Source organism: Mytilus californianus, unplaced genomic scaffold (assembly GCF_021869535.1).
Source record: "Mytilus californianus isolate M0D057914Y unplaced genomic scaffold, xbMytCali1.0.p SCAF_5, whole genome shotgun sequence".
In the NCBI taxonomy this organism is placed as follows: domain Eukaryota; kingdom Metazoa; phylum Mollusca; class Bivalvia; order Mytilida; family Mytilidae; genus Mytilus; species Mytilus californianus.
The window spans coordinates 22,294,358-22,318,492 of record NW_026262701.1 but is presented as its reverse complement, the minus strand read 5'-3'; the positions used below and the strand labels follow the sequence as shown (position 1 = coordinate 22,318,492).

General features: G+C 32.7%; 1 protein-coding gene across 1 annotated transcript; it reads left to right on the top strand.

Annotated features, from left to right (window-relative positions):
- The first annotated feature begins 18 nt into the window (after nucleotides 1–18).
- On the top strand, nucleotides 19–23,869 carry LOC127700312 (centrosomal protein of 76 kDa-like). The gene is made up of 12 exons (XM_052203728.1): nucleotides 19–181; nucleotides 2,176–2,410; nucleotides 3,592–3,816; nucleotides 5,763–5,948; nucleotides 9,428–9,654; nucleotides 10,401–10,592; nucleotides 14,345–14,508; nucleotides 15,938–16,058; nucleotides 17,003–17,215; nucleotides 18,414–18,501; nucleotides 19,128–19,257; nucleotides 21,540–23,869. The coding sequence occupies exons 1-12, from the start codon at nucleotides 119–121 to the stop codon at nucleotides 21,676–21,678; spliced, it is 1,983 nt and encodes a 660-aa protein (XP_052059688.1). The 5' UTR covers nucleotides 19–118; the 3' UTR covers nucleotides 21,679–23,869.
- The last annotated feature ends 266 nt before the right edge of the window (nucleotides 23,870–24,135 follow it).

Here is a 24,135-nt window from a genome sequence, read left to right as displayed (position 1 = left end):
TTTAATGACATTCGGAATATCCCTCTGCCATTTTCAAACATTCCGCATGGTGACAAGCTCTACTAGAACGAAAATATAGCTTTTCCTGAACGAGGTATAATTCAGACAACATAATAAAATGTCTGTTCCACCTGAAAAAATCGCAGAATTAAAGCAAATTATCCATGGACAATTGTCTCAGGTAAATATATACATAAAGGAGAACAAGCAACAGAATAAAACTTAAAACGTGCTGATACATGTAAATTTTATAAATGTTTATATCTTGTTTTCATTATAATTGTATTAAGCAACTCGAAATACAAATAGAAGCATATCTCGTGAAACGAAAACTATTTGTGCATGCACAGTACATTTTTGTATTTTACTCTTACAATGGCTTTAATTTGTTTCTACACCAAATTCATCATTCTCATATTTTTTATTTATTTTGTATGGTAGTGGCTGCTTAGCAGGAATCCTGTTTTTTTTTTTTTTCTGATTCCCGTTTGCATCCAGAGTTGTTTCACTGTTTCCCTCATTTTTTATTGAATGTAAAGATTTTTTATTCTAAAGCATGCCCTGTAAATAGTACAGTAGTGTCCGGTAATTCCGCGCGTCCGGTAAACCCGCCCACTCCCATTACTTACGTAATTGTCACTTCTGTGAATATTTCGTCTGCTATTTTATTCATAGTAACTGTACTTATCATCACTGCATGGCAAATTTTAAAGAAAAACACTTTATTACGAAAATATTTAGTGATATATATAATACAGTTCCTGAAGTATAATATTACGATAATCATCTATTGGAGGAAGATATAGAGGAAAGAAGAAGTCAGTTCACCCAGATTCCAGTTCTTGAAAAGTTTTGGTTTGACAAATGAAAAATTAGTTATGAGGTCTTGAAATATAAAAATCAGAAGGTGTAGTATAATTGCCAAAGTGACTACTCTCCATCAGAGTTCAAATGACATAAAAGTTAACAACTATAGGTCACTGTACCGCCTTCAAAGCTATTTTATTTTTTGCTGTGATGCCTTCCTACAACGTCATAATGCAGGCCATTTTTTTGGCTGGACTTTCAGTAAGAATTTTCTTCTCAGTCAGGTTCAGTTTATATTGTCAGGAAATTCTGGTCGGCATATCACACTCTGCACCATTAGCCGCTAGTCCGATGCCCTAGATTACATTTTTGTAGTAACATTTTATTCCGATTAGTAAATATTTGCAAAACTTTGTTTAAACACTTATAAGAAAAGTGTCGGATTATTGGTCTTCAAACTAGTAGTTGGAAAAGTTTTGGTGCAGACTGATAACAACAACATCATGGCCTCTTGGTCTATACAAATTTCATTTCTCAATCAAACCTAGCATAAAGAGGAGAAATGATGATAGAATGAGTGAGACAGATGTTGAATTAGGTTATAAGCAGACTGAGAGTGCTAAGAGAGAGGATATAGAATGCCAGAGTGACCATGAGATCAGAGAAAGAGGAAGAGAGTGATATAGATGGATAAATGAGATCTGCAGATAGTGAAATAGAGTCGTTGTCCTTATTAGTGACAAGAAGAAAGTTTAGTGTAAAGAAAGTTTACATACTATTAAAACAAATAAATTTGTTTAAAGAAAATCATTATGTTGCAGTTTATTAACAAATATCACCAGTGACCAAAAGTCAAGCATGTAAACACTGCAGCATGTAACAAAGGGAAAACCTGTACAATACATGTAGTACCACCTCTGTGGTCTTGTGGTTGTGTGCTTGCTACGAGTTCAGGAGATCAAGGATTTCAATTTAGCATTTAGGAGTAAGAGTAAAGACAGGTTGGCTTGGAGTCGGAATAATGTGTCCAGTAGGGTGACATGTATTCCTTCAGACTGTGGACTAGCACAGTGTTAAAAATACGGCTTAGCATATTAGTCTAGTACAACGCAGGGTTTATATTCATATCAAATAATCATGTTCTTGTTCAGTATATGCTTTTAATTTGCTACATGTACTCTTCCATACTGTACCGTATAAGAATAAGCTATAAATATGATAAAAACTCTGGTATGACAAAATGTTGACCTAGATGGATCTTTGATTTCTTCAATTGTTGAGTTGCTGTTTCAGTGACAAATATGCTAAATCTGCCTGGTATTATTCATATTATTTCCTGTATTTCCTTGTTATATAATTTGTTGACAGATTGGCATGCAGAGTCGTATTCGTGATGTTATGAGTGAGGTTATCACAGAAGATTACAGTAATGGACAGGTGTCTGAACAAGAAATTATGCAGAAGTTAAAAGAACGAGGTTTGGTGGATGATTTAATGCAGAATTTACAGTTTCAAAGTCAAGGAGATGGACAAAGTCTGAGACGTCCAGCAACACATTTCCTTGACCAAGATGACAAGGTCACCAATCTTCCAGTCAAAAGAGGTATGAGAATATAAGAATAAATCAAAATAATTCTAATTAGAATATTTTTTAAATATTGACATGTTCAGCATTTGAAATAATATATATATATATATATAGCTTATATGTTATTGTATTGTCAGTAAATGTTGTTATGGTTGTTGATTTATGTCAGTTGTTGAAGGCTGTCTATTTTTGTTGTCCTTAGATTTATCTGGCTGTCTTGTCTTAGCTTAAGGTTTATATATTGTGTTAATAAGACTGGTAATTGTTGAATTCAGTAACACTATATATATATATAGCTAGTTTATCTTTAACTATAAAATAAAAAATGGGTTACAATTGCCAATGAGACACCTATCCACCAGAGTCAAAATGAGTCTTTGAGTACATTTCTTATCAACTGTGAAACTTCGAAACTTTTAATATTCCTTTGTTTAATAGGGTTAAGATTGCACGATACTACTTATGTGACATACAATTTTATAATTTAGTTTTAAGGATGCATCTGTGGAGGTATAGCAGCATCATACTAAAACTAAAACAGGTACTTTGACCTATGTTTTAAGTTTTACCGACAATACATGTAAGCAATAGTTCCAGTTCTAATCTCAGATACTTAAAAAACCAAGAGTCATATCTTAGTGTAAGCTACACACACAACGTATTTCACTTTGAGTTACATTTATGCTTTACTGACTTACATTAAGTTTACATTAATTAGAGTTCAGATACTAGGTGACCTACAATCATACAACTTTGTGAAAGGTTATATAATAGGGGTATATAGCAGCATCTTCATAGAATTCTAACTGGAAGGTTTGGAATTAAATGCTAGAAGTTATAACAAACAAAAAGGGATTCAGTATTGGAAGGTTGGACAATTTATTGGCATTTTTTTTTCATTTTTTTTTCATTTAAGATTTGCAGTATCTCAAACAATTCAAGTAGGGGGTTAAAAAGAAGGTCATTCAGAAAACTAAAAACACAACAGTTTATTTGACCCTGTGAAAGGTTTGAACTACTCCAGATATATAGTTCTGCAGTATTTACTGCATATGATTATGAAAAAATATATTTGAGTAATAATTTTACACATACTTTTAAGCTGTTTCATGAATCGAAATGAAATGATTGATAGAAAATTTCTTTTTGTGTTTTTTATTATAATTAAATATATTTATTTTCTATTTTAAATTTAGCCAACATTGATCCTACACGAAGATACTTATACTTCAATATAAAGAATGGTAAAGCATTCCTGGAACACATTGAGAACTCTGACCCGATGCCAGGGCAAGTCAGTTCATATTTCACCTTCCACATACATTTCCGTGGACAAAGGTTCAAATCTCGACCAGTTCCATGTGCCTGTGAACCAGATGTTGATGAAGGGTTTCTGTTAGAAGTTCATAAAGAGTCGTCAGGTAAATTCAGGTTTTATTTACCCAAACTGGCCATTGTAATTCATGTAGAACAAAATTTGAATAATTGTTATTACATAATGAAGTATTAATGCATTTATGATGACTCTTCATGTGATCAATTTCAGAATTTTCAGTTAGTGTTTAATTGGTCCCACTTTCACTAAGAACAGTTTTTAATTAGATACATTTTTGTCTCGCCTTGACTGAGTCAAAAAGCGAGACAAAGGTATGCTGTTTCTGGCGTCTGCGGCGATGGTGGCGACGGCGGCGTCAACAATGTATTAGTTTGTGATTAGGTCTAGTTCATGGTGAACCACTAGTGATAGGTCAATGATATTTGGTATGCAGTTGTATTAGCATTGGCACATCTCATTACCATGGAGATTATTTGGCCCCGCCCCCTCAGTCAAGGTCTATTGACTTTTAAACTTTGCTTAGTTTACATGTATTAGTTTGTGATTATGTCAGTTTATGGGGAACCACTAGTGATAGGTCAATGATATTTGGTATGCAGTTGTATGAGCATTGGCACATCTCATTACCATGGAGATTATTTGGCCCTGCCCCCTCAGTCAAGGTCTATTGACTTTAAAAACTTTGCTTAGTTTACATGTATTAGTTTGTGATTAGGTCAGTTTATGGGGAACCACTAGTGGTAGGTCAATGATAATTGGTATGCAGTTGTATGAGCATTGACATATCTCATTTCCATGGAGGTTATTTTGCCCCGCCCCCTCATTCATGGTCGATTGACTTTGAAACTTTTGCTTAGTTTTCATGTATTAGTTTGTGTGATTAGTTCAGTTTAAGGGGAACTGTTAGTGGAAGGTCAATGATAATTGGTATGCAGTTGTATATAAAGCATTAGCACATCTCATTTCCATGGAGAATATTTGGTCCTTACCCCTCAGTCATGGTTTATTGACTTTGAAACTTTTGCTTAGCTTACATGTATTAGTTTGTGATTAAGTCAGTTTAAGATGAACCACTAATGTTTAGTCAATGATATTCAGTATGCAACAGTTTATTATTTTATTAACAATCATATTTGTTTTAAAACTCCTCTCTAAAGTATACCACTGGTGATTTAATATAATTCTAGTAAGATGAAAATTAAACGAGTAGGGGCTATATTTCATTCACCTTGTCTGTTGTTTTGTTAGTTCATTCATCCTACAAATACTTCAGTCAAACTTCTCTAATGTACTACTAAACATAATAACTTCATATTTGGTGAGTAGCTTGACAATGATGAGTTGGAACATGTAACCACTTTTCAGGTCAGTCAAACACCTACTTCCTGTTTGCCAATACTTTGAAATTTTCAATATGTTGAATGAACTTAATATTTTTCGTCAAACTCATATTATGAACAGCTTGACAATGATGAGTTATAAAGTGTGATCACTTGTGAAATATGTCTGACACCTACCTCCTGTTTGCCAATACTTTGAAATTTTCCACATAGAAAAAAACCACAGATTGAAAAAAAAAATATTATCTTCTGAATTAATCTACTTTTTAGTTGTTTGACCTAAATAGAAAGTAAAGAATTTCTTGGATTTTCAAAAATCAACATTTTAATAACCATAATCCAATTTTCTGTAACCTAGGATTTTAAAGCTGAAAAAAATTATTATTTTTTATGAAGATGGGAGATTCTTTAAATTACAATTGTTTAATATACTTAAAGCAATTATCATGTCCTTCCCCGGTTCCTTCAACATCATGGTATTCTGATGCTATATTGCTTGAATGTGATGCTTTTGGAAATTATTTCTTATAAATTGTATTATGGATGTAACGCTATCATTTATAGAAACATGTTGATATTTCAGTCTTTTTTACCAGGATGCAATATGAAATTTGTATAAAGAACACTGATCATGTTATTTACTGAAAATTATTACAAAGAGAATTGATTTCTTGTTATCTGTCATTCTTAGGTGAAGCTGCTAAAATGGTTGATGAATCTGGGATGTTATCCATCTGTGACAAGCTACATATAGCCTTGATAAAAACAGATGTAACAGGGGAGACAACTCTGGTGTCATCACATTTCCTAGAATGGAGACCTGTTTTAACTGCCAAAACTGGGAGATTTCAGACATCCATAGAACTGAAAGGAACAGGTTAGAAAAAACTTAATTGTTGTTTTGTCTTGCCTTAGAGACATAGGGATTCTAATACGGCAACAACTTTGTATAAAACTTCAAATTTCAGAAGGTACATAATCCCTGTCTGTTATACAGATGCTTTATTGTCTGAGGTTTCTGTCGTATGTCCATTGCCGTTGATCTCATTTTCCAGGTTAAATGACCACTTGAGAAAAGGATATTTTGTTTATCAATAGATTTTTTTGGATGATTTTGTATTATTGGACAACTGTATTTTGGTATATAGATTCATTACATGGTATGTATGTCAATCAGACAGAGTTCACCAGATCTTACCTTATTTCATAGTTCAGTGATCAACCTTAAATTTACATGATAAGTAAAATTGAGAATGGAAATGGGGAATGTGTCAAAGAGACAACAACAGCCCAAGGCCACCAATGGGTCTTCAACACAGCGAGAAAATCCCGAACCCGGAGGCAGGCTTCAGCTGGCCCCTAAACAAAAATGTGTAATAGTTCAATGAAAATGGATGTCACACTAAACTCCAAAACATATAAATTAACTAAAATTAAAAAACATACAAGACAAACAAAGGCCAGAGCGTATAAGATGTCTGCATGTTGATTTATATTTACGAATGATGTCCTTGTACTGATGATAAAATTTAGTAAATGTTTTGACTAGTTTGTGATATCGAAAACCCTGGTGTAATCATTTTTCAGTAATACAGAGGTTTCTATCGTTAAAATCAAATACGTTGTTACATACACGAGCGAGTCGAGCAAGTTGAGATATATAAACACCATAAGTTGGTGACAAGGGAATGTCACCATCTAAAAATGGATAATTAACAATAGGAAATGAAAAAATCATCTCTTTTATCATAAATTTTGGTATTAAGCTTCCCATTAAAGATATAGATATCAAGGTCCATTTCTCAGATGATATAAAAAGTAGGTCAACTATATTCAATATAACTGTGACCTCATTTCAAGATTCATTGGTCATTGTTAAGTTTTCATGATTAAATCCGTTTCTCAGACACTATAAGTATTATGTCAACTATATCAGTGTATATCAGATGTATAAAATGATTGTAAGGTGTGCATCATCAGAGGGGGCATTAAGTTTTACCCTTGTCCGTCTGTACGTACGTACGTACGTACGTCCGTCCGTCCATATGTCCCAAAGTTGGTTTCCGTTCTCAAACTTTAGTTTGCCTCAACCAAATGCTATGAAACTTATACACAATGCTTATTACCACAAAATACAGATCAAGTTTGAATTATGGTGGTGTCACTTTAACTGTTCCAGATTTATGCCCCTTTACAAATGGAAAAATTGATGAATTTTTCGTTTCCGTTCTCTAACTTTAGTTTTTCCTCAAACAAATGCTATGAAACTTATACACAATGCTTAAAACCACAAAATACAGATCAAGTTTGAATTTTTGGTGGTGTCACTTTAACCGTTCTAGAGTTATGCCTCTTTACAAGGGGAAAAATTGTTGAATTTTTCATTTCTGTTTTCTAACTTTAGTTTGCCTCAACCAAATGCAATGAAACTTATACAAAATGCTTATTACCACAAAATACAGATCAAGTTTGAATTATGGTGGTATCACTCTAACTGTTCTAGAGTTATGCCCCTTTACAAATGGATAAATTGCCGAATTTTTCGTTTCCGTTCTATAACTTAAGTTTGCCTCAACCAAATTTTATGAAACTTATACACAATACTTATTACCACAAAACTCAGATCAAGTTAAAATTTGGGTAGGGTCACTTTTAGCGTTCTTCAGTTATGTCTGTTTATAATTTTATATGATATGCAAGCGGGGGCATCATCTGTGTCCCATGGACACATTCCACATTTATTTTTTATTAGGTCTGTTTTTTAGATTCAATAAGTAACAGGTCAACTTTATTGGACATATTTACTGATTGTAAGGTCTAACACTGTTCATCTGACCTTGACCTCAAGTTCATGGTAGAATATGTGCAACATAGGGGACATTGGAACTCTGTTCTTTAATTCAGCATTCATGTGAAACAGACAAAAATAATCCTGTGTTAGTAATATGATGATGATGGATGGCTGCTTAATGTCCAGCAGCAAATTAATATGCATATTCAGGACGTGAAGATTGTTAATTTAATATGAATATTGTTAACTCTGTTTTGAACTAGACCAACACGCTGAGCTGGATTTTAAACGTGCTAGTTCACAAGGTAACAGTCTGTAGGAAGACATGTCACCTTCCCGGACACATTATTCTTGACTAAGAGACAACCAGTATTTGCTCTTACTCTTTAATGCTGCGTGCTTAGCGGAGAAGCAGCAAATACCAATTTGAAAGTATTTGGTTTGACCCTGCCCGGATTCAAACCCATGATCTCCTACACTTGAGGCATAGACACTACCACGAGACCACCGAAGCAGTCATGTTACTAATAAGCATAGCATATCTTCATGAAAATGGTTGCCACAAACACCCCAGTAAATTTAAGGAGTTATGTCCCTTATATCCATTAGCTTGTAACCAAAATTTACTTGAAAATATTATCAATCATAGAATATTAATTCTGCTTGCATATGCAGTATACTATTAAACTTAGGAAAAAATGAACCCATGTTTGTTTGGGCAGTTACCTTAAATCATAACCATGTTTGGGCAGTTACCCTAAATCATTACCAAGTTTGGGCAGTTACCCTAAATCATTACCATGTTTGGGCAGTTACCCTAAATCATTACCATGTTTGGGTAGTTACCCTAAATCATTACCATGTTTGTGCAGTTACCCTAAATCATTACCATGTTTGGGCAGTTACCCTAAATCATTACCATGTTTTGGCAGGTACCCTAAATCATTACCATGTTTTGAATAAAAGATGGCAGCCAACAAATCTTCTGACTACAGTGTATATTTCACCTATTATAAAAATTAAAGGTACCTGTATTTCGAAACAAACAACATTTCATTTTTTCAATTTGGTTTGTTCTTTATGCTCAATATCAAGCTTTGATGAAAGTATTATATGAACATTTATAAACCAACCAACTAATTATCAATAGTACGTTTTGAAGAATTATAATTTTGTGATGAATGAATGTGATAACTGCTGAATCAGCATTTGAAAGTTTGTCACCTGGCCTTCCTTTGTCTCAATCAAAATTCAAGATTTTTATTGACCAATCATGGACCCTCAAGGGGCATTTACTCAAAATATAATAACTTCACAATGATTTTAGCATAACAAATTATAAAAGATACATTGGTGGTGCACAAATAATAATACAAATAAGCAAACAATATATTGTATGATATTTATCATGCAAATAGAATTATTTGCTTCCTATTCTAGAATAAAATTTTAAAAGCGTGTTGAAAAAAGCATTTATTTAAAATAAGTAGTAAAGGTAGCATAAATTTGCAATAACAAATAAATGAATGGTTTAAAAGTTATTTTAATATTATTTTTTTCCTAAGGCGATGAGAGTAAGATTCCAGCTGGTGTAATAGAAATCCAGTTAGAGTTGTTTCCTAAACCAGTAAAGATCATTGGCCAGGAAGTACTGACTACACAGCTCAATATGGAACGTAACCGACAGTCAGAGAAAGAGAGACTGTTCCTTGTCTATGCTAAACAATGGTGGAAGGAATATTTACAGATAAGACCAGCAAATCAGGAACGTCTAGTCAAAATATTTGCTCAGGTAGTTATAACTTGAATCTTTCATGCTGCATTTTGATCACAAGTATATGATTTTATGCCTGGTAAAATTAATGGTGTCTTTATTATGTTAATTACAGTCAGAATGTAGTCTTGCTGTATTAAAAGAAATTGCTGATATTCCTAATTTAATGTTTTTATAGCTATGAATCATCACCAGGAGCTGTTAATTATGTGTTTTGGCATATATCCTATATTTTATATGCTACATATTTTTTTCCGCTGATTCACATAATTAACACAGCTTCCAATAACAAACCTTCCATTTGGAGCTACTGTGTTTAGAGACCTCTGTTATTGGTATATCATTACTATATTACTCTTCATGTTTTAGGGGATTATGGCAAAATGACAGAAACATTAAATTTCCAGCTTTAATTATGTTAATAATTAGGGTGTTAATAAAAAGAAATAAGAAATATGGAGTCAGCATGTTACAATAACACTGGAATATGTTGTTCAATTGTAACCCTTTTCTCTAAAATGTTATCCTATGAAACCACACAGTCCTCAATTATATCAAAAGTATTTAAATACACCATCCAAAATTCCTCTATACAGTACACAGGCCTAGTTTAAGTCCCATTAATAGCCACTTTAGTCATTTAAATTTTACAGATTTCATCTTTCAATATCACTTTCATAAATTCATTTGGTTAATTGCAATCAATATATTATTTGCTTATTAGATGTGTATTTTGTACTATTTATTTGTACAATTTTTGTCAGGATGAGAATTCAGTGACCCGTCCAGTTTGTTCTTTTGTTAAACCATTACGTGCTGGAAGGTTGTTAGATTCTGCTCGACATGCTGCCAGATTTGTCAGTCTAATGCATCATAAAAAAATGGAGTCAGTGGGAGGAGGTAATAAACTAGAACAATGGACAACACTACATGGATTTTTATGTCGCAATAGAGGGGTATGTATTCATATTACATGTAAGAAATGTTAAATGATCTTTTTGGTATGAATGCACCAGAAAATACATACGTATGATGTTTTAAACTATGATGACTTTTACTGGTTAGCAAGTTTTCTGTTTAATACGGTTTATTATCTTATCATACATGCATCTTAAATACAGTTTTGTGTTCAATTGTTGATGTTATTTTCAAAAATCTTTCATAAATATTTAATTTAAAATAGATATGGAAGTTCTTTAATATTCAGAACAAAAGTCAATTAACAAGAAAAACTGTGATTGAAAATTTAATATTAACTGGTTCATAATTGGCATGCTATTGTCAATTAGTTCTTATGAATATATACATGATATATGAAAGAATACAAAATTGATTTGTTGAATTTATGCCCCCGCCGAAACCGAGGGGGCATTAAGTTTTACCCTTGTCTGTCTGTCCATACGTCCGTACGTCCCAAAATTGGTTTCCATTCTCTAACTTAAGTTTGCCTCAACCAAATGTTATCAAACTTATACACAATGCTTATTACCACAAAACACAGATCAAGTTTGAATTTTGGTGGTGTCACTTTAACCGTTCTAGAGTTATGCCCCTTTATAAATGGAAAAATTGCAAAATTTTTCATTTCCTTTCTCTAACTTAAGTTTGCCTCAACCAAATGTTATGAAACTTATACACAATGCTTATTACCACAATACACAGATCAAGTTTGAATTTTGGTGGCATCACTTTTACTGTTCTAGAGTAATGCCCCTTTTCAAATGGAAAAATTGCTAAATTTTTCATTTTTTTTCTAAAAATATAAATGATGTCATTGTTCAAGTAATTTTTAAAATTGGAGTTATCTTCCTTTGTCCATGATTATAGTTGAATCAACTACAATCAATGCTTTATGCAATGCAACGTTTAATTTTGCCTTCCACTGATAAAACGCAGATCAAGTTGAATTTGGGTAGTGTCACTTTAACCATTATTGAGTTATGCCCCTTTATAAATCGAAAAATTGCAAAATTTTTAGTTTCTGTTCTGTAACTTAAGTTTGCCCCAACCAAACATGAAACCTATACACAATACTTATTACCACAAAACTAAAATCAAGTACAAATTTGGATAGCATCACTTTTATTGTTTTTGAGTTATGTCCCTTTATAATGTTGTATGCAAGCGGGGGCATCATCTGTGTCCATGGGGACACATTCTCCATTTAGGCCACACCAATTTGATAAATAGTTCTTTGGATTTTCCCGCTCCTGTTTTGGAGAAATTGACTTTTCAATGAAAAAAAATAATTACCGCTTCCGCAAATTTGTGGGCCGCATGCCCCTCCAAATTTTGTTTCTCCTTGGATTTTTTTTTTTTTTCACATAGACGTTTTTCTTGTGCATATATTGCTCCATTCGATTCAAACGCACGTGTGATAAATCGAATTGTAAATAAAAGGTCAAAAATCGGGATGCCAACATGTAGTTGTGTCAGCTCATTGCCGTGGACAAATAGTTACTGAACACACAGTTATCCGAAATGCATCTTGTTTTATCTACGAAGACCTGTTCTAGGAGACAAATCTTTTGTAAGGGAAAATTTAAGAGTTCCAACGTTCGAGACCAAAGTGATGGTATTGTGATTGGCATGCTCATAACAATTAAGGATGTGTAATTGGTTCAACCACTTCTAGTCAAGTTTAAGAGTTTAAAATGCATTGCAGCTTTTAGGAGTAAAAGGAAAGAGTATTTTGCTGTCAGAATAATGCATGTGAATGTTGTGACATGTATTTTAAGGGAATAAATTAATACATTGAGATCTACATGCATAGCAATATAACTATCTTACTCATGATGTTGTTGAAATATTCACCTCACTCATTATGTTGAATGTTGATCCTTTTTATGGATAAATAGTTTCAAAGTGGACATCAAGTAGCCAATAAACAATCATTACCATATATTGATATAATGAAAACAACTATATAAAAAAATATTTAATATTTTGCAGGGGCATTTTTTTGGATACATACACATATTTAAATTTTTTTCAACATATGTCATTTACCTAACTAACACAATTCCTCTTGTTAAACTGCATCTGCTATGCTTCCTTAATATATACACATGTATGAATTTTAATGAAAATTTACACAGACAAAGCTTATTTGATGAAAATAATCAAAATTAACTAAACCCCAGCTAGACAAGAAAGTTGGGTATGGTTCATGCGCCAATCCATCAAATTATATGCATTAGAGCATGTTTCTTCTTCTTTTTGTATGAAGTAACCTAGTTATACGACCGCAAAAAAATTTTGAGGTCGTATATTGGTATGACGTTGGCGTCGTCGTCGTCGTCATCCGAAGACACATTGGTTTTCGCAATCTAACTTTAGTTTAAGTGAATGGATCTCTATGAAATTTTACCATAAGGTTCAATACCACAAAAGAAAGGTGGGGATTGATTTTGGGGGTTATGGTACCAACAGTTAAGGAATTAGGGGCCAAAAAGCGGCCAAAAATAAGCATTTTTGTAACTTCCAGACATAACTTGTGTGTTAGTGTATGGATCTCTCTGAAATTGTACCACAAGGTTCCATATCACAAAGGGAATGCAGGGATTGATTTTGGGGGTAATTGCCTCCAAATTGTAGAAATGAGGGGCAAAAAAGGGGCAAAAAACAAGCATTTTTCTAGTTTCATGACAATAACTTGTGTGTAAGTGTATGGATCTCTCTGACATTGTACTACAAGGTTCCATATCACAAAGGGAATGCTGGGATTGATTTTGGGGGTAATTGCCTCCAAATTTTAGGAATAAGGGGCCAAAAAGGGGCAAAAAATAAGCATTTTTCTAGTTTCGTGACAATAACTTGTGTTCAAGTGTATGGATCTTTATGAAATTGTACTACAAGGTTCCATATCACAAAAGAAAAGCTGGAATTGAAAAATGTTAAGTTCTTAGACCACATTCATTCTGTGTCAGAAACCTATGCTGTGTCAAATATTTAATTACAATCCAAATTCCGTGCTGTATCAAGCTTGAATGTTGTGTCCATACTTGCCCCAACTGTTCAGGGTTTGACCTCTGCGGTCGTATCAAGCTGCGCCCCAGCGGAGCATTTTATTTTAACATGTACATAAATTCTAAATCGCACAATTTAAAAAAATGTTAAACCGCTCGGTTTACTTGTAGAGCACCCGCCTCATAAAAACTCATTTTCAAGAAAAAAATACAATCAAAAAAATTTCGCTCGCTCGCCCCATATTTTTTGGAGCTTTTGTCCGAAGAACTACAAATCAAATTGGTGTGGCCTTATTTATATATCATATAACATTGAAGACAATACCAATACTACTATACAGTCTGACATTAAATTTTATTTCAGATGGATTTGTTAATGCTAGGGACTAATTACAGATGCTGTTGTTAATGCCAGGGACTAATTCCAGATGATTTTGTTAATGTTAGGGACTAATTCCAGGGAGATGAGGGTATATGTCAATGAGACAGCAACTCACCAACCAATAAAAATAAATGATATCAGAGTTCACTCCACCAGTTCCAGATTATATTTTGTATTACAGGACTGTTTTGTAACTTAGGTTCCTACTGTATTTCTCTGCAGTTTACTCTTAGTGATTCGTCTTGATACCTATGTTTGTGCTTGAATTAAATCTAGATGTTTATTATACTGTAGGGGACCATGTGAAACTACTACTACTGTATTACACAATTTACTAAAAGGATTTAGTTATTTACAGGACTGTGAAGACCATGCTATATTACTATGCAGTTTACTATTAGGGTTTGGTCTAGATGCTTACGTCTGTATTGGGACTAAATCTAAAGGATCGGTCCATGCGTGGGTGATGACCATTACTGTAGATGGTTTAGTTACTTTCTGGGAAAGTCTTAATGGTCACAGGTATGGATATTTCACAGTTTGAATTCCAGTTTTATCCTTTCATGGAAAAATGTATTATGACATCAATTTGAACAAAATATGATTTTTCAGAAAGGAACTTTAAATTGATATCTCAACAAAAATTAGAATGATCAAAGTTGTAAATTCTGCTGACAAGTGTATATGCTTAACTAACTAGTGCTTGATCCTTGGGTAAAGACAATTTAAAAAATTACAATTTTTTTATAACCCCGCTTTAAAAAAGGGGGGGTATATTGTTTTACCTCTGTCTATCCATCCGTCTATCCATCTGTCCGTCCCATGAATACTTTTCGTCGCATCTTTCTCAGGAACTACATTACAAGGATTTCTGAAATTTGGTTTCAGGGTTTATACGAGTCAGCTATACCAAGTGATGCATTTTCAGAATCATCACTCAACAATGTCCTGTTTACCGAACACTGGTATCATTTTACACATGATAGCCGAGTTGAAAATTTTCGTCCAATTTTTCTCAGGAACTACAATACAAGGATTTTTGAAATTTGGTTTCAGGGTTTATATAAGTCAGCTATACCGTGTGATGCGTTTTCAGATTCATCACTCAACAACTTCCTGTTTACCAAACACTTATATGTTTTTACACTATTAAAATTATCCACTTGCGGCGGGGGGTATCATCAGTGAGCAGTAGCTCGCAGTTTCACTTGTTCTTTCTTCAATGAGAGGTAAAACTATTTAGAATATATTTTGCATGATAAAAGAAATATATCGATGTAGCAGTCAAAATGGACAAATACGTTTAAATGCATTTTATTTCTATTAAGACTTCAAAGCAAAATGGAAATGTCACTCATTAAAATAAAAAAAATTATGATTTGTGATGGCAAACCAAAAACTACTTCCAAAGGTAAAGCAGTCTACAACAATACACAATTGTCCATGCCATATCTGAGGCTCTTAATCACCCTGAGCCTACATCAGCTGTGAATAAATTTAATATAGACTACCAAATACTCCATCAATACCAACATCTTCAATTTCACAATTTCAAAAAGTTTAACTCAGGTCGAAGCTAGGACACAGTATGAAATATTTGATAGAGTAATTCTGATCATGGAAATTGGAGACCTTAATTATGTTGTATTAAGAAGATCTTGCAGATCGAAATATTGATATCTGCAGATTTTCCAAAACTTTGATTGCACTATCATTTGATAAAGAAATACAGATTACATGTTTCTTTGTAGTCCACTGCCTTAGACAAACTTCATGTACAAAGAAACTATAATTTGAAGAGATATTGATGAATAATTTGTCTCATTTAAAAATATCTACTTTTTACTAAGTTAACTATATATTTGAAAAAATATAACACTCATACATACTGTATTTTCAGACATAGGTTTTATTATGACATAAAAAGTTGATAGACAATTTTTCTTTCCAGATATATCCATGAACCCATAGATCCAGACATGCCACCAATGGACAAAATTCACCGACCAAAATATCCTTATAAAACCATCGGCTGTGTATTTAATCATCAGTCATTTTATGGCAATAATCAAGTAAGCATTATGTCCCTGTTCAATGTGAGTTCAATAAAATGCAGAAGTATGTAACAATTGTTTAGTGACTGCAATCATGTAACTTGGTTGTATAAGGTAACAGCTATATAATCATCTACAATTCTTGTAAATAAAAATAGACAAACTGTCTCAGTTGTCTTAATGCAGTGTGTTTCCCTTGTATGCAGCATTTATGAGTAAAATTGAATACAGGCGTAGATTCATTATGATCATGACAATGATACTAGGTACTATAAAATTACTTTCTACAAACAGTAGCCTTTTGAGGTAGTTTTTATGCCCCACCTAGGGGCATTATGTTTTTAGGTCTGTGCGTCTGTACATTTGTCCTTCCATTTATTCGTCTGTCCGTCTGTCCAGCTTCAGGTTAAAGTTTTTATGCCCCACCTAGGGGCATTATGTTTTTCATTCTGTGCGTCTGTTCATTCATCCGTCTGTCCTGCTTCAGGTTAAAGTTTTTGGTCAAGGTAGTTTTTGATGAAGTTGAAGTCCAATCAACTTGAAACTTAGTACACATGTTCCCTATGATATGATTTTTCTAATTTTAATGCCAAATTAGAGTTTTTACCCCAATTTCACGGTCCACTGAACATAGAAAATGATAGTGCGAGTGGAGCATCCATGTACTATGGACACATTCTTGTTTTTAAATCTGACTCAGTATGAATTACAAACTACAAAGAAGATTATTTTAAATGACATCAATATGCTCATCTGGAATGTGGATGCTCTAATTGATGCTGAATTCTATCACATATCAGTCGCTTACATTTAATGAAAAATAAGTGGACCCTTATGCATTTTCTGCAAACAAAAATATATGTGTTCATTGAAATATATATTATTTTGTTAATATGAAAAAATGTTTTTTTTTATAGATATAAACTAAAAAGCTCAGAACTAACTTATGTCTTTTGATTCAGCCTTCAGAACATGTAGATGTCAGCCATTTTGAACTTGGAAATGAATCTCGATGGAAACCAATGTCCCAGGATGCTGTTCTGTCTGTGTGTGGTCTTGGAGCAAGCCCATCATGGCCAACTCTACCTCCACTCTGTTCCTCCACATTAGATCCTACATTAGTCAGCAATGATTTAGAACAACAGTTGAGAGTTCTACTGTTTGAACACAGAAGGGTATGAATTCCCACTACATTTGTTGATCCAGTTTTCATTTTGTTTCTATTGATCTACTTTTGATTTTTTTTACAGCACATAAGTTTACTTTGCCTGCAATATTGAGTTGATTTCTTATATTTACAATAAAATGTGAAGTTCATAAATTAAGTTGTCATTTACTTTGACTTGACTTTCGTTCTAATTTCTTAACAAAAAGGAAATATGAAAAAAATGCAAACTCTATCTGTAACTTGTTACTTAATAACTGCATTATAAGATCATACCAAAAGTCAACAATTGTTGTTGTTTTTTTTTTTTGGAAATTACACCTGCCCTAATTTTAATGATTTAAAGCAGGGCATATGTGCCATGCCAAATATCTAATTCATCAAACAGTCAGGGGAGTTACTTAAACAAGTAACTTTTTTTAGTTACTTATATAGGTAATTTTTGTTTTAAAAAAATATAAAATTACTCAATAGAGTTATTTTTAAATTTCAATAGAAGCATGGACTAAATGTAGTTTTCATGAATTTTTACATCATTTTATATCATAAAATTAAGAATTTATTAGATTTGAGAGGAGTATAGACATAAAGGGATACTTTAAAAATAATGACAAAAATGTTACTTGAATAAGTTATTTTATACATCTTTGAAAGAATAAGTAATAACACTTATTTAAGGAACATATGTAGTTGTTTTGGGTTACAGATTATAAATAACTTCAAGTCTTAATTAATTCACAAGTTTCTATCTCTTTATATCTGTCTACCTTCAAGATTTTCAAGCTTAAGGAAAACGATATTTTAATAGTCCCAAGAGATCAATCTTTGACCCAGAAGCGTCGATTTGAAAGATAAGTGCGCCAGAAAGGCAATTAGTGTTTCAGAAGAATAAGATTTTATATTTCATGGGAAAAATAACCAGATGACTGTAAAAATTTGTTAAAACTAGTAAAATCTGTATAATTGGACACCTATAAAAATAATATTTAGAAAAGTTACTTATATAAGTAATTTTTGAAATAGCCATCGTTTTCAAAATTACTTGTATAGGTAATTTTAAAAGTTACTTGTTTAAGTAATGCCCCTGACTGTCAAATAAGACATAAAATGAATTAGTGAGAAAAAACCATTGATTATACTTAGATTAAGATTTATTATAAAACTTGTTATAATAATAAAATATCTGATATTTATAAAATCTTATTCAGGATCTAGGATTGACAACAGTTTGGGATGACCAATTAAGTTATCTACTTACACCAGCCCTAGCTGCTTATGAATTAGAGAGAGTAACAGGTATGATGTACATTGTCTCTGGTTCCAACCCCTGTTATGGACTCTGCTATACATCAGTTTAATTCTCAGTGTACTTTTCTCAATCATTCCTGAAGTAGTAGGGTAAAGAGATACAATTTTTATGTAGTGACTACCTACTCTCTATTGTCACATTTTACACATCCCAGTTTGTGGTTGGTCAAGTAAGTGCCACATTATATATAACTTTGTCCAAAAGGAAAAGTCTGTTACTGGTTAAGCAAGTGCCACATTACTAACACGGAAAAAAACAGGACTTTCTGTCATAAAAAAATGATCAAAATATGTAGTTGGACAAATTCTGTACATGTTGTTTATCCACAAGATTTGTAAATCCAACAGGTTTGTCAAAATAGTCTACTATCTGAAAGTCTGTAAAATGGGGGATGTGTCATCCTCAAGAACATATCTAAATTTTTGATATAAAATAAAAGGTACAAAAAATTTCAAAGGATAACACATTTATCCTGATTTAATCCTGCAAACATTAGGTGTCAGGGGATTCTATAATCAGGCACAATAATTCTAAACCTTAGGTGCATCACATTAGTCCACAACACTAGTACTGTTGACGTAGTAAAAGCACAATGTAATATTTTGTTATTCAGGGATAACTGCTGGAAATGAAGAGTTCCAGGATTCTATGAAGCAGTGTGTGCCTGATGGCCACACATTTAAGGGATATCCTATACAGTTTTCCCATCGAAATGCTAGACGAGCTTTTGCTACCTGCCTTAGGTAAGAAATTATAGATTTAAGTTATAAGCAGAAATCAGAATTGTTTAATATACAGGTAGCTTTTAAGAAGAAAAAAAAAATGTATATATACAGATAAAATGAATACTTTGTCCAAATAATTGGTGTGATGTATAAATATATATATTATTTATAATGGGAGTTTTTTATCTCTTTCTTTGCATTTTCCCCCAACAAATAAGATTATATAATAACGAGGGGATCCCTAAGCTGCTTTCCTGGTCAATGTAACAGGTGATTATCATTAAAATATGTTTAAAATTGAAAAAAAAGAGTTATAAGCAGAACGTGTTCATATTTGGGTTTCATTACACAAAGGGACAACAAGTTTACATTTGGATAAGTTATCTACATTTTTGTCTCGCCTTGACGGAGTCAAAAAGTGAGACATAGGTATGCTCTTTCCGGTGACGGCGGCGTCAACAATGTATTAGTTTGTGATTAGGTCTTATTCATGGTAAACCACTAGTGGTAGGTCAATGATATTTGGTATGCAGTTGTATTAGCATTGGCACATCTCATTACCATGGAGATTATTTGGCCCTGCCCCCTCAGTCAAGGTCTATTGACTTTGAAACTTTTCATAGTTTACATGTATTAGTTTGTGATTAGGTCAATTTATGGGGAACCACTAGTGATAGGTCAATGATATTTGGTATGCAGTTGTATAAGCATTGGAATATCTCATTTCCATGGAGATTATTTGGCTCCGCCCCCTTAGTCATGGTCTATAGACTTTGAAAATTTTGCTAAGTTAACATGTATTAGTTTGTGATTAGATCAGTTCAAGGGGAACCATTAGTGGTAGGCAAATGTTAATTGGTGTTCAGTTGTATAAGCATTAGCACATTTCATTTCCATGGAGAATATTTGGCCCCACCCCCTCAGTCATGGTCTATTTACTTTGAAACTTTTGCTTACTTTACATGTATTAGTTTGTGATTAGATCAGTTAAGATGAACTGCTAATGTTAAGTCAATGATATTTGGTATGCAAATTTATTGGCATTTTGCAAGTTATGTTTCCATGGAGATTATATAGCCCCACCCCTGATCATGGTTCATTGACTTTGAAACTTTTACATAGTTTACATAGTTTAATGTAATGTTTGTGTTTTAAGGTTTGTTTAAAAGGAACGACTTATAATAAGTCAATGGTATTTGGTATGCAGTTGTATTAGCATTTCATGGAGATTGTTTAGCCATGTACCTTCAGTCATGGTTCATCGACTTTGAATATTTGCATAACTTACATGTTAAAGTATTGCTATTTTAATTTCAACATTTGTATACACCTTATCGCTATTCCCGGCTGACCCGAGAATCTGTCCCGCTTGAACTTTTGACGTCATACAACAATCACTTTTCCATTGTGGTGTCAGATATTTTGTATTGTGACGTCAAAATTTTACGTGAACCTGTGTGATGTCCAGTAATGGCGGACAAATAGCGATAAGGTGTATTATCAAAATTACAAAAAGGCGAGACATATCTCTGTGATAACAGTTTATTTAAGAAGTTATGTTTATGCATGTCTAATTTGTGATATTTTAGACACTGTCATACATATTTAATCTACATACAATGTTCATGCTCACTGATTTGTGATAATTGGGGAAACATGCACAGCTGACTGACATAGCTGTTTATTAGTGGTATTGATAAAACTTTTTTATATTTAAAATTGAGAATGGAAATGGGGAATGTGTCAAAGAGACAACAACCCGACCATAGAGCAGACAACAGCCGAAGGCCACGAATGAGTCTTCAATGCAGCGAGAAACTCCCACACCTGGAGGCGTCCTTCAGCTGGCCCCTAAACAAATATGTATACTAATTCAGTGATAATGGACGTCATACTAAACTCCAATTTATACACAAGAAACTAAAATTAAAAATGATACAAGACTAACAAAGGCCAGAGGCTCCTGACTTGGGACAGGTGCAAAAATGCGGCAGGGTTAAACATGTTTTTTTGAGATCTTAACCATCCCCCTATACCTCTAGCCAATGTAGAAAAAACAAACGTACAACAGTACGCACAGTAAAACTCAGTTTAAGAACAGTCTGAGTCCGATGTCAGAATAGGAAACAAAAGAAAATAAACAAAATGACAATAATACATAAATAACGACAGACTACTAGCAGTAACTGACATAAAATACTTGTAAACATGAAAATAAGGAGATGTGGTATAATTTTTCGGATAAGACTACTATGAGAACTTTTTTGTAGAAATTAAACAAATGTACTTTCCTATTTTAGATCACCTGTTTGTGAAGAAATTGTAAACTGTCGAGGAGATCACGTCAGACTTGCTGTTCGTGTCAAAATTTACCCATATCCAGAATCAGCATGTGCGACTTGGATTATGTTTGCTTGCAAATATAAGTCTGTACTGTGAGGGTTTGACTTTACTCAGTAAAAGGTTGTTTGAACTTGTGAGGTTATGCCAGTATATTGAAAAAGAGTATCTGAAATCCTTGCCAGAAGATGTGGAGTGAGAAAGCTCAGAATGACAGCATTTCAGACAAGAGTTAATATTGTCTTAATTTGACAAGAATGTTGATGTACTTTAAAAGTACCTCTGATATTATACCACTGATATTTTTAACATATACTGTGCTGTTTGTTTACAAAGTATATGCAAAAACTAAATTTTCTAAAGGAAAGAAAATATTTTCTAAGAGAAATCAATCATACAGTTTAATCATGTTTTCTATATATTTATAGATCACAAAACTGTTTGTTAGGTCCTGTCTGATGTGTTTCAATTTCTGCTTTTAGTAGAAATTATCATTGAAATTAGTATGCATGAAATGACAAACAGACTGGTTTTCTGAACACTATATTTTCTAACAACAGCTTTCATTAGTGGGTTTTAAAAAAAAAATTAAATGTACTTTCCATAAAACTATTTCTTTTATTTTATCGTTTTACAAACAGATATATTTACAGGCCTAGGATTTCATTAGTGGATTCAGATTATACTTTATGAACATTTGTATACTTTACTTCTTCAGAATTTTTCATGCTTGTGAATATAGAAATGATGTGTAGCTGTTTATATTAGCATTAGCTATGTTTAAAAGGTATAGATATATACTTTCTTGAGATAAAAAAGAATATTTTGGAGAAACAGCCACAATTTTAAACTGGTACAATACATAGAATACACATTCCACAGTTTCAAACTATTATAGTAGGGCAGCATCTTTTTGAGAATGATTATTTTGTATACGTCCAAATGGTATCATAATGGTGAAGTTAATATAAAAATTATGATACCAAAAATACTGACTGCTCAAACATAATAACACCAAAGAGGAACAATATTGTTGATGTATATTAAAGAATTATATTGTTGTAAGGTGCTTTGATAATAATTGTGATTATTTTCTATATTTTTGTTTGTATATATGAAATGTTTAGTGCTTGTTTTATTTTTACAAAAGACTGCATAACAAATATAAACTGTGATGTAGTTAATCATTAGATAATAGAGTTAATTTTTATGCCCCACCTACGATAGTAGAGGGGCATTATGATTTTTCCGTCTGTGAGTCTGTTCGTTCATTCGTTCTTTCGTCCGTTTGTCCCGCTTCAGGTTAAAGTTTTTGGTCAAGGTAGTTTTTGATGAAGTTGAAGTCCAATCAACTTGAAACTTAGTACACATGTTCCCTATGATATGATCTTTATAATTTTAATGCCAAATTAGAGTTTAGACCCCAATTTCATGGTCCACTGAACATAGAAAATGATAGTGCGAGTGGGGCATCATTTTTGATAATTTCAAATGTGAGAATGGAAATGTTAAATTTGAACAGTGATTAGTTAAATTTACGATTGATTGTCTAACTATGGTGTAAAACAAACTGTTACGCAATTCTGTTTGCATATATGTTAAAATTTATGTGCAAGTGCCATATTTTGTAACGAGAAGACTTAGAACATATTCATGCTAACTAAGTAAATTTAGAAAACATAATATAATATACTGTTTTTACAAATAGTAAAAACCTTTTTCCATTATCAGACCTGATTTCTTTCTGCATTTCCAATCAAGATTTTACCATTATTGTTTCTGTATTTTATAGTATTTTTGACTTCCATCCCAGCCATTTACTTTCTTTTTTAACCAGTTGGTCAAATCAGGCAAGAACTACATTATGACTGAAAGATGTAAAAACAAATTTTTATAAGTATAATTTGAGACTTAGATGAGTTCAATCTATGTTTTTTTGTTGGGTTTCTGTCTCATTGATGTTTAACAAGAATCTCCTTTTGTTCATTAATGCAACGACACTACATTTGTGATAGACTTAGCAGGTACAGTGACTAAAACATGACCAAATTATAAAGTTTTATATTTCCATCCAAATTTTTGCAAAGAAATATGAGTGCTTTTCATTTTACTTTATAATGTTATAGTTAATAGTCTTATTTCTTCTTAATAAAATGGCTGTCAAATTAATGTTCATAGTATAGAGACCAATATATTTTTTAGATTTTTTCTGCCTATTTTCTTGTGATGTACATGTATTTTATGTTTTACACTGCAGCAGCATTTATGTAATAAATCATTTATCAACTGAGATTTTTCATTTAAACAGGGGAAACAAGATGTAACCTCAGCGTTATATTACAGAGCTGAATGGGGTTTTGTTGATTATTTTTTCTCTAAAGTTAGGGTCAATTGCCTTTTTAACTGCAGGTTTGAAACCACTTGGGTCTGTGTCAACCAGTATTTACAGAGATGATCTATAGTAGCATTGGAAAATTCTTGATTCTGGTTGGTCAGCTTTTGGTTAGAGAAGGCTATCGTTCCAATTTTTTTTCCAAAGCAACAGCCTCCCTTTCA